Source organism: Amblyomma americanum, chromosome 1, assembly GCF_052857255.1.
Source record: "Amblyomma americanum isolate KBUSLIRL-KWMA chromosome 1, ASM5285725v1, whole genome shotgun sequence".
Classification (NCBI taxonomy): Eukaryota; Metazoa; Arthropoda; class Arachnida; order Ixodida; family Ixodidae; genus Amblyomma; species Amblyomma americanum.
The window spans coordinates 436315266-436327807 of record NC_135497.1 but is presented as its reverse complement, the minus strand read 5'-3'; the positions used below and the strand labels follow the sequence as shown (position 1 = coordinate 436327807).

The 12542-nt window shown below is 50.5% G+C and overlaps 1 protein-coding gene across 1 annotated transcript in view; it reads left to right on the top strand.

Annotated features, from left to right (window-relative positions):
• Nucleotides 1-12189, top strand: part of LOC144125253 (acetylcholinesterase-like) — a 339544-nt gene extending 327355 nt beyond the window's left edge. Inside the window, exons 8-9 of the mRNA XM_077658480.1 lie at nt 7011-7135; nt 11997-12189. Coding sequence (XP_077514606.1) covers nt 7011-7135; nt 11997-12189 — 318 coding nt within the window. The remainder of the gene's footprint in view (nt 1-7010; nt 7136-11996) is intronic.
• Nucleotides 12190-12542: the final 353 nt, after the last annotated feature.

Here is a 12542-nt window from a genome sequence, read left to right as displayed (position 1 = left end):
CGTGTCACGTTCTCGACCAAGCAGGCCTTGGCCCGCTTTGACTATTGAGATCCTTGCAGCAACGCTCTGCGCATTGTCGAGAATGACGTCACGATGCCGCCGCGGTGCAGTGGCCTGGTGCTCGTGCGGAACGACCTATTTCACGAATACGAGGGCCCGGCGGACGGCCATAGTCCTCTCGTGCTTGAGCGGAGCCTTGTGGTTGCCCGAGGTCTCGTCCGACTTCGTGACAGCCGTACCGACGTCCTTCTGACCAACTTTTCCAACGAATAACAGCCCCTCGTCAAAGGCATGGTTATTGCCTTCCTCCACAACGCTGCTGAGGCCCCATGTTTATACTCCTTGGAAAGACCCACTCCAGACAACGCTGGTCCATACCACGTTCTCCAGTCTGTCAAAAAAAATCCGACCCTGCCATCGGTTCAGAAGAATCTTCTGTCGGACCACTTGGCAGACTTTGCTGACTCTCACTACGTGCTCGACGGTTGGCCGCACTCCACTCGCCAAGCAACGTAGCATCACTAATGAGACTACGCGACCTGTCTGCAAGTGCCCCTACCATGTTTCCCAGATGGAGCAAGAATTCATAACAGAATCAGGTTGCCGAAAAGCTTGCGGGCGATGTTCTTCAGCCGTCCACCAGCCCATGGGCATCGCCTATGTTTCTTGTAAAAAAAGGCAACACTGCGTTTCTGTGTTTACTATAGGTAACTTAATGACGTGACCAAAAAGGGAGTTTAGCCACTGCCCAGTGTTAGCTGACACTCAATGTATATTGGAAAATTAATTTATTGAGGTCGCTTTAAGAAAAGTTAGAAAGATCTCTGTCCACGCTTTCGATGAAGATCGCGCCTGTGCGAACTGAGCTGTTGCTGATGCGTCCACTCGGTGTCGATTCCCCTCGCTGTCTGTGTAGTCCGTCCTTTTTCTCCCTTCGGTCACGTGTCTTCTCCTCTTCCTTCGAAGCTGGAGGGGGGGGGAGAGAGTCGGCGGGGTCTCTCTGGCATGTCCAGGTGCGGTGAGCTCTCGTGGGAGTCTGCATTCCTCTGGCCACCAATTCGGAGAAAGTGCGTTTTGTCCGAGGGTCGACGCTGTCACCGCAACGAATCGAAGGAATGTGTTTCTTCGGCATGTATTTCGTCAGCAATATGCTGACACAACCCTCCCAAATTTAGCGCCTGTCCTCAGGTGCAAGCGTTTCGGGGAGATACTTGTGCTTATGTAAGATAGATCTTAGCGCATCTTTCTGGCTTTCGCTTGCTTGCAAAGTCATTTTCGACACCGCGTCTTCTAGAAGTGTCGTGAAGTTGTCATCGGGGCAAAGGTCCTTCGCACTCAACTGCACAAAGCCACTGTCGTCGGGAGCAGGATCATTAGCTTGACGGCAAAACGAAGCCACTAAAGCATCTCCCGTGTGTATTGTTGAGTTTGAAGTCTTCCCCCGCGAGCTCGATGGTGCGTTGACGATACTGGTGACTTGCACGAGAGTCACGTCGTTAGTCGGGTGAAAAGTCACATCGACGTTGGCAGTGCGGCGCCAATCCGATCCGAGAATAAGATCGATCGATTCCGGTAGCGGCGTTACGACGACGTCTTGGAGGCACACTCTCATCGCTCCAACCTCAACATGCAGCTTTGCCGCGCGCGTGGGTCTTATTCAGCGGTTCAAGACCTGAATTTCCTTCGAAGGCAATCGGGAGTGCGCGCGAATGTCTGGGCTAAGGGCCTCTTCGCTTAATATTGACACGTTGGCTCCAGTGTCGATACACATCTTGATTGGTCTGTTATTTACGTGGCCGGCGACGATTGGCAGCGTGTCGCCGGTAGAGTGCAGAAAGCAATTCGCTTGCCTGATGAGTGGCCCGTCTCTGTTGGCGTCGTTGCCGCTGCCGGATCGTCGTTGCTCTGCCCTGATGGTGGCTGCGGTCTTTGGCTTGCTGCACTCGCGGGACAGGTGGCCAGTGTCGCCGCAGCTGAAGCACGCCCGTGCTGTGCTGTATCTTTGCTGCAAAGGTCGTGAGTACTCGCGCCCTCTGTTGTTCTCAGGAGCGTTGACCGTCTCGTTGACCCACCTAGCTTGGTCTCGTCTCGTCGAAAGTTCATCCTTGGCGTCGCGCGTGTCCGGGGTTATGCGGCGTCGCGAGTCAAGTTGAGCCGCGTGGTCAATCAGCTCTGTCACCGTGGTGCAACACTGCGCCGCAAGTGGATTCACCCAGGTGTCGTCGTCTATACCACTCAGAATGAGGGAGATCCTTTCCTCTGTATCCAGTGGGTACGGCGCTTTGTCAAGTACTGCGTTCTTTGAGTACATGTGTTCCACGATCGACTCGGAGGCTTCAAGGCGTCGTTTGGCCTGGAGGTCAAGAAATCTTGCATCCAGAGCTTTCGTTCGAAACGGGAGGCGAGGGCTTCTTTCCACTCGGGCCAGGTGTCGCACCTCGTTCTGTTGGAGCTGTTCCAGTCCCTTGCGGCGCCTGTCAGACGTGTCGCTGCGCTGGCCAGCGTTAACGACTCCGTCCAGTGCGCCAGTGCTGTGATGCGTTCAACCTGGGAGATCCAGCTGTGCACACTCTGCTGCGGAGTTCCGTCATAAAGCGGTATTGGCGGATGACGTGTCGCTCGTTGACTGGATCTGCACCGGTGCCGTGGCTGCGGGCTTCCTCGTCAACGCAGTGGCTAGCTGCGCCTGCGTGTTGGCGATCATTCCCAGGATTGCTTCCATGCTCGGCGTCCCGTCACTGGCGGCGCAAGGCGACGGTATGTGGGCACTCCCGTTCAGCCCTGAGTCGTAGCGTGCGCGACTGTCACTTGCCGTGGGCGAGCCATCCGTCGTTCCAGCTATCGTTCCGTCAGCAGTAGCTGAAGTGGGGCTTCGTCCGGAACTCGTGACGTTTTCCGTTAGCGTTGGGACAACTAGGCAGACGTTGCCGTACACTCCGGGTGCGGTGGACGTAGTAGCCTGAGCGAGCTGCGCTCGGACGATCTTTTACCTCGGAACGGAGCTCCTTGATTGTGGACAGCGCCTTCAGGTACGCCTGCCTGTCGTCTTCGTTGGCAGCCTGGCTTATCGTTGGCGGGTCCATCTCGTAGGAGGCTCGTTGAGGAATGTTGTCTTCGAGGATTCGTGAGATCAGCTCGTCCTTTCCTCCGGAGCCCATTAGTTCACAGCATTTCAGTTCGTCCACAAGCTGTTTCTTTGTAAGGGTGCCCAGGAGATTGCGGTATACCGAGGACAGCGGCGAGTAGCCGATCGTTGAGTCCGTCGACGGGGTTCGCCGTGCGGCAGTTGCGTCTTCAGAGATTGCGTTTGACTGAGATCCTGTCGACTGCGCCATGTTAGCTGACACTCAATTGCTATTGGAAAACTAATTTATTGAGGTCGCTGTAAGAAAATTTAGAAAGATCTCAATCCACGCTTTCGATGAAGATCGCGCCGGTGCGAACTGAGCTGTTGCTGATGCGTCCACTCGGTGTACATTCCCCTCGCTGTCTGTATAGTCTGTCCTTTTTCTCCGTTCGGTCACGTGTTTTCTCCTCTCTCTTCGAAGCGGGGGGGGGATGAGTCGGCGGGGTCTCTCTGGCATGTCCAGGTGCGGTGAGCTCTCGTGGGAGTCTGCATTCCTCTGGCCACCAATTCGAAGAAAGGGTCCGAGGGTCGACGCTGTCACCGCGACGAATCGAAGGAATGTGTTTCTTCGGCATGTATTTCGTCAGCATAATGCTGACACCAGGATAGACGACGCGCAAGACCGACTGCTGGACGCCCGATCCTTCTTACCATTAGGTCTTAAAAGCGGGTAGTGGCAAATCGAAGTGGACGAGAGAGACGGCGAGAAGACGAGTTTCGTGACGCCCGACGGCCTCTATGAGTTTAAGGTGCTCCCATTAGGTCTGTGCACAGCACCGGCGGTGATCCAACGCATGATGGACACCGTTCTCTCTGGCTTGAAGTGGCAGTCCTGCCTGTTGTACCTGGACCTCGTCGTTATATTTTCGACCATGTTCGACCAACACTAGGAGCGGTTGCGCATTGTGCTACAAGCAATAAATTCCGCACAACTCACCATCAAAGCCGATAAATGCAATTTTCGCTTTGAGGAACTACGCTTTCTTGGTCACGTTGTCAGCGAACAAGATGTTCTCCCGGACCCTGACAAGGCCGCTGCCGTCTCAGGTTTTCCACGCCCAAGTGACAAGAAGGCCGTTCGCCGGTTTTTGGGTCTGTGCTCGCATTAGCAGCGCTTTTTTTCAAGATTTATCGCAAATCGCCGAACCGTTAAATTCACTGACTCTCGACGACACGCCCTTTGTGTGGCGAAGCGACCAAGAGGCTGCACTTGTCGAGCCTCGCAGCTGTCTACAACGTTATCCGATACTCGCCCATTACGATGAACACGATGAACAGGCATGGACATCCCCACTGATGCTAGCAATGTTGGCATTTTCGCGGTACTGGTCCAGTGGCAAGACGGTGCAGAATGGGTGATGGATTATGCCAGCAGAAAACTTACGCGCTCCGAGACCAATTATTCTACGACGGAGAATGAGTGCCTTTCAATGATATGGCCATCAGCAAGTTCCGACTGTACCTCTACGGGCGACCCTTTTGTGTGGTATCGACCCCCCACTCCTTATGCTGACTGGCGAGCCTGAAAGACCGCTCAGGACGCTTGGCTAAACAGGTTTAACAGTCTTGGCTTACCAGTTAACAGTCTTTTACAAGTCGGGTTGAAGCATCAAGATGCGGACTGTTTTTCACGCGCGCCTCTCACAATTGGTCCCGAAGAACCAGCCGACGATTTTCCTTTCTTGGGCGCTGTTAGTACCACCCATATGAAACAGCTTCATCGATTACCTCTCATCGATTACCTCGAAGGCGCCGACGCTCGGATCACGCGTGGATTTTGTCGTGGGCTTCATGCCTTCACTTTACAATCTTGTGTTGTCTAGAAGCGCAACACTGCCACCAAGAAAGAAGCGTTCCTGCTTGTCGTACCATCGCAGTTGCGGCTAGATTTTGAGTGCATGCCTTGATGCGCCCTCCGCCGGCCATCTCGGAGTAAGTCGTACACTCGCGCGGATTAAACAAAAGTATTAGGGCCCAGGTTACTCCCATCGGTGCGGGCTGCGTAATAACATGCCGTGACTGCAGACGTCGGAAGTCTCCTCGTCGGAAGTCTCCACGTGGCGGGGACGAAGTAGGGACACACAACGCGCGCCAATTATCTGACCAGTGTGTTGGCAGTCAGAACTCGTCGTCTCTTTTTCTTTGTGCTTGTGCCGTACGTCTCCCCGAACATCGAGTCGCTCGAGCATTTATTTTCCAGCCAAACAAGACGTTTGCTATCACGTCACGTTTTGGTTTCTAATTTTGACGTTATTGCTTAGTTGTCCACTCATTTTGAATGTGGCGCTGGATCCGCACCACACGCCGCCATATATTCAACCTATGGGCTTCTTTGCAAGCTGCACTACGGCTCTACATCTACCTTGGGATACCGCATGTGTTAACTGTTGCTAGCTTGCCACCGCTTCAACGTTCAGTCACGTCGCTTTGTCAGACGAGTAGAATGGCACTAGTACCCAGCTTTTAAGATATTAAGCAGCATAAAGAGCGATAAAAGCAGCGGTGAAAATATTTTGCAATACGTGGCATTTTTATTAAAATATTATAGACCTCAAAGACGCAGTGCAGAGGCTCCAAACTACATTTCTCGGGTTCTGAGGATGAGGAGTCATAGAACATTTCTCACAACACCGTTTCTTCTTCCACTACTCCTAGCAGGATTTTACTCAACGGTTTTGAAGCACGAGGAATGATGAAACGAGTATCGGCAGGTTCTCCGCTGTAACCACTCTAGCACAAAGATCTGGAATAAGAAAAATTAGGAGGACGCTTACGCTTCGCCTAAGAACAGACGCGCTAGCGCATTTTCCTTCTTTTATTATCTTTCTCGCACTTTCGCGTTCACTTGGTGCCCCTCTAACACACTTGAACCAATCACCTTTTATGGCATATGATTTTTGTGCCCGCCTGGCACGCAGTTGGCGCGTCGCGTTTCTGAGGCCTTCGGGTCAATCATTTGTCAAAGCGATGACTTTTCAACCGAACAAACTGCAAACGCTATCGCGTAAAATAAGGCGGAAGTCGCGCATTTCCTATATGCTTACCGCCACAGGCCAGTGCTGTGAGCTAATTCCATGCGATGATCGAAATTTTTAACATAGAACTGAGCGACGTGATGACTGATAGCAGTTCCAGCTTGTCCCGGTGCTAAGAGTTATCGCCTCATGCAGCTAACGTTTTATTTTGACTTCTTATTCTGAAAATAGATATAAATTGAGGTGTTCGGCCGTTTTATCAGGCCATTCTATGCAGTGCTCTCAGAGCACTCTAGGGAAACGTGACATGAATGTTTGAAACATTCTCAGATTCCATTTCCTGCCTTATAGTGTATATGTCTAAGCAATGAACCGCAACTGGCATCGGAGGAAAAAATATTTGTCTCCATTATTTCACTTTGTTTGTGGACATTCTCCGTGCGTCTTAGCTGAAGAGCGGCAGAATAGGCCTAAACTTGAATCATGACACTAAGCTCCAGGTACATTCTGCAAATTCGTCTTGACGGTTTCCCCAATAGACGTTTTTAGCATACCGGAGACGTACTAGCGGAGGCGTATACCTGTTTACCGTACCCCTCCTGCGCACGCGCAGCGGCTTCTCCTGAACGCAACATTGCCACTACGCATGCGACAGGGGTCCGGTAAACCGGTATACGCCTCCGCTAGTACGTCTCCGGTATGCTAAAAAAAGTCTGATAGCCCAGCATTTTCGGCTTACTACCAGCATTCATGAAGCTTGGGAGCCAGAAAAAGACAAATCTTGTCATTTACGACTAATACTGGTGAACCAATATCAGTACAGTGTTTAATGCTAGCGCTAAATCGGAGACTAGAAGTGCGCTGTACAATGTGTGCTGAACCAATCCTCCATGGAACGCGCGCTGCAGGTGACTACACGTGGAGACGACCTGGACTTGCTGTTCGGGGTGCCGCTCGAAGAGCACATGACTGCGAACGACGCCCAGCTGAGCAAGTTTGTGATGAACACCTGGGTGGCATTCATCCGCAGAGGGTAAGGACTCCTGTTAATGGTCGCCCTGCAGGGCGGTGCCATTCGCGTGGCATAAGTTGCCTAACAGGATTTAGTACGTCGTTTTGTCGACGCATCTTAGAGAGTTAAAGGCCGATAATAACATCCCCTTAAAGAAAAAAGCTAATTCCGAGCATCAATAAGAGTCTTCGGTGAGAACGCTTGCATTCTTCTCGCGGAGACAAGAAGGCAGAAAAACGAGCGAGGAGCTTCCTACGTTCTTTTGCTAGTAGCGTTAGACATCGAATCAAGATGCTGACACACTTTGGTGTTATGCCCCCCCCCCCAAAAAAAAAAGAGAGAGCGCGTCCGAATGCGCTTCTTTGTGCCACCGTTTGCCTTGCATTGCCTTTATCTGCGCCGCCAGCGGGGTGCTGCGGCAATATTGCATCCACAAGCATGTTGCTGGCCTAGCAGCGGTATACCGTGTATTGCTCCACGACATCCACCTATTCCGCATCATTTCACTTATTCTAAGATTTCGCATAAGATTTCTGCTTGTGTGAGGTTGCAAATCTCAGAACTATTTAGAGATTCATTCAAAGTGTAAAGTGCATATCTGCTGGAGGTGGCACACGTCAATTGCCCTGATCGCTTCAGGTACTTCACCTTGTCGAGGAGTGAGCCCACAAGGGCCCTCAGTGTGTCACTCAGACGCCATCCGCACGCCGGAAGCCGCGTTCCGGTCAAGGTGGACAGTGCGCTCCACGGTGCATGGATGGCGTTCACCAGAGCTGCGCCACACTTGTGTTCCGACTCGCAACATCCGAGTTCGCTGCACGAAGTGGGAGGCTTCTCTTTGTTTAACGGGAATTAAAGCAGACACGCTTGTTAACGTGTCTACATAGGCGGCTCGCGCTACTGGAAATACTTTCAGGCAGGATGAGGTGATTGCACCTCTAGCTGCTTAGATGAAGCGAAATCCATGCTCATATTACAGCTTCCAAAAACATCAGTGTACTTTGCCAATACACTAATCCTAGCACCAGTTTTTATGTTCACACACACACACACACACACACACACACACACACACACACACACACACACACACACACACACACACACACACACACACACACACACACACACACACACACACACACACACACACACACACACACACACACACACACACACACACACACACACACACACACACACACACACACACACACACACACACACACACACACACACACACACACACACACACACACACACACACACACACACACACACACACACACACACACACACACACACACACACACACACACACACACACACACACACACACACACACACACACACACACACACACACACACACACACACACACACACACACACACACACACACACACACACACACACACACACACACACACACACACACACACACACACACACACACACACACACACACACACACACACACACACACACACACACACACACACACACACACACACACACACACACACACACACACACACACACACACACACACACACACACACACACACACACACACACACACACACACACACACACACACACACACACACACACACTCATTGTACTTTGCCAATACACTAATCCTAGCACCAGTTTTTATGTTCACACACACACACACACACAGGCACGCACACACACAGACACACACACACACGCACGCACGCACGCACGCACGCGCACGCACACGCACACGCACGAACGCACGCGCACGTACCAACGAAGAGATATACACAAACAAATGTTCATATTACAGCTTCCAAAAACATCAGTATACTTTGCCAATGCACTAATCCTAGCCCCAGTTTTTATATTCACACACACACACGCACGCACACACACACACACACACACACACACACACACACACACACACACACACACACACACACACACACACACGCACACGCGCGCATACGCACGCACACACGCACGCACGCCCGCACGCACACGCGCACACACACACGCACAGACACACAAACACACACACACACACACACGTACGCATGCACGCGCGCACGCGCGCACGCACACACACACAAACACGCACACGCACGCACACACACACACACGCGCGCGCACGCACACGTACCAAGGAAGAGGTATGCACAAACCAAACGGCAATTTATTTCAGACGTTTCGGCCGGGGCCCGAAAAGACGAGCTTTCGTGTTGGAGGAAGGCTCGCCTGTGTCGTCCATCTGCACAGAACACACCGACGTCTCTCTCATGGTTTTTAAAATAAAAATTTGTTAAGCTTAAAAAATTCACCCTGCATATTTTGCGATGTGCTACTTACAACCACGACTACCAGTTCACGGGCTAACTCCATGTTTTTTTCTTATTTGAATAATTTCCTTCCATGGACCTTATCCAGCAGTAAAACCTGTGGTAACACATTTCACACATTTTACCTGCATCCGCGCCAATTTTCCCATCCCGCGGTGTTTCGTAAAATGTTTCGGCAGGCGCTGCGCGTTGCAATATGAGGTCGGTAGCCTGAACGGGAACGCTTCTTGTATGGCTGCCGGCTCCACTGCCCACTGTTAACCGCGAGAGCCCGCACGACCACGCCTGGTGAATTATAAGACATAATGCTGGCGTTGGCACCCAGGCGACTTCGACAAAGTGGCTTGGCAAACTTTGATTAGGTACAGGGAGCCGCCGTCAATAAATGATCAGTCTTCTGAGGTTCTTCCCATACGCCAGTGGCTCCTCTTCTATCTTTGAAGCCGCTTATGGGTCTCGTCTGAGGCCAAAGTTCGTACGGCAGCGCTGGCAATAAGTCGTGATCACATCTCATATGCCTAATATGAAAACGGTCATCATGATAATCCTGTACGCCCGCTGTATGAAAAATGCCTCTTCCGTATCGCTCGAGTTAGCCCAGTCCTGTATCAAATGGGGCCGCATTTTCATCCTCTCTGCCAACGTGACTCTCTAAATCCCCATGCTCCTCTTGCCTTCTTTTGGAATCCAGTCCGTTACCCTTAAGAACCATCAGTTATCCTACCTCCAGATAATATGTCCTCCTCCAGCCTATTTTGTGTTCTTGATTTCAACTATAGAATACGTTAGAGTGGTGTTTGTTCTCTGACGCCCTCCGCATGCAGCTTTTCTATCTACTAGTGCTCCAACTCACATTTTTCATGAGTTTCAGGGATGCCTGCCACAAATTTTTAAAAATAGGCTTTTCGAGGTTAAAGGAAGCTTCCTGCGGCGTAGTGCTTTCTGCGGCGTAGTGCTAAAATGTGCTTAATTTATCTGTTACTTTCGCTAAACTCATTGCCATCGCACATGAATGTTTCATTGCTTTTGTAAGTGCTTTCTAACTTCATTCTACCACATTTTCTGTATATTTTATGTAGTTCTTGTGAGTGATTGTAATTTCAGATGTTTTCATGTTTTGTTCTATTTAGTTTTTGGATGAAACATGCCGTTTCATTGCGCCTATGATGCTGTCAAGTGTATAGGGGGGCCTCCGGCTTTGTCAAGCTGTCGCTTGTGACAGCTTTTACTGCGGGTCTCCCGCGCCATGTATTCATTAGGCGCAAATAAAGCCATAATTATTATTATTAGTAGTAATACCGCTGTCGGTGGACGTCAAAACACAGTTGTTATAGCTAAATTTAACTATTACCAATAGGAACCCGCTTGCAATCATACATGTTGCCTTTCGTTAGTAATAGCCATATCAGCTTTTAGAATTTAAAAAAACGCGGTTACCTTCGTCGCGGTCACTTAACTTAATTGGGCCATTTTTCGCGCCATTCGACAACCGCACGCCTCCGAAAGGGTGCAAAGCGACGTCAGTCGAATCTCGTCACTCCGTGACGCACGCACCGTGCGACAACCTCTGCCCCGCCCTTGCTGCGGCGCAACCCGCTGCTTGCCACTTCGCTGGTCTAATGCTGGCGGGGCAGAGAGGTCATGTGGTACATTCGCCACGGAGTGAGGTTGCGCTGCACGCCGGTGCGCGGTTCTCGAAAGTTGCCAGAAATGGCCCAAATTATTTGAGCCACAACGGCGTCGATTCTCCTGATTGTATATACTTTTATGGTCATTACTAACAGCAGGTTTCCTATCTGTAATTGCAAGCAGATGAAAACCGGGAATAGTTAAAAAGTAAATATTAGAACTGAATAAATTACTGACATGATTCAGCTCTTTTTACGTCCTCCAAGTCTGCTATTCCGATGCCGTAAAAAATCTTTTCACCTCAATATCCCGATTTTCTTTTTAATTAGCGGTGGGCTTTCCTAAAACATCTGGTATACTTTTCAAGCAAAGGTTATTTGGTCACAAGTTGTTATGGCGGAGAGCTATATTCTTTTGACCTGGTTCATGTGCTCCGCAGTGTGGATAGAAAAGTGGTCGCCGAAATATATCGCGTGCCAGCCCCACAGTGCATTTCAGCGCGCTTCTTAAACTAGATATTATGTGCTATTTTTTCGCACCTTTTAAAATACTGTGACCAATGCTTCTTAATACAAAGTGAAGAAAGCAGTTATGGGCATAGAACACGGTTGTCATTGCATCCAAGACAACCAAAATAAAACTGCGGGATTGATTGTCGTGTGAAAGATATTTAGGTCAACTTTATCTAACACAAGATGTGGAAAGCGGAACATAAGTAAATACCTCCGTTCAAGCAGTCGTGTCGGCATATGTGGCGTACAAGTGCGCTAGTTCCGCTATCGGGTATTGCAGTGATGCTGGTTAATGCTCTTAGTTCTAAGTACCTTAGATCACGTCATTTCAGCAAAGAAGTAAATGCAGCACTTCTTTTTTTTATGACTCTGGTCATTCGCAAATGCTGTCGTCCAGCAGTGAAACGCCGACAATGAATATGCGCCGGCCATGGCCCCAGTTTCGCAAAGGAGCGGAAGTGAAGGTGACGGTGGCCTCAGACGGCCTCCGGCTCAGCAGCACCTGGAGGTCGGACATCTGCGAGAAGCTTCATCCCATTCTCTTCCGGTTGCAGGAAGGATCATCTGTGAAACCCCTGTCCAGCATTTGACAGCTGATCTATAGCCTCGCACGGTGGCGGACGGTTTTTTATTAACTGAATAAATCATAACGTCTCTTGGATGAGCTATCTTACCGGGTGGGCTTTTGCGCCGTGTGCTATTTTCCACGAACTTGTAGCACCAGTGCTCTGCCAGGCACATTCTACGATAACGTTACTGGCAAGCCGACGAGGCGGCATCAGTAGTTTGCAGCCGTTTGGCGCTCTTTGATTCTTCACTGCCAAGCAACGCTGAATGGAAAAAATGAACATGACACTCAGTTTGTCGGACCGCCCAACGTCCTCCAAGCCTTGCCTGGCTCACGGACGTGTCCGGGAAGCTGACCAGGCACGGATATTGTGGT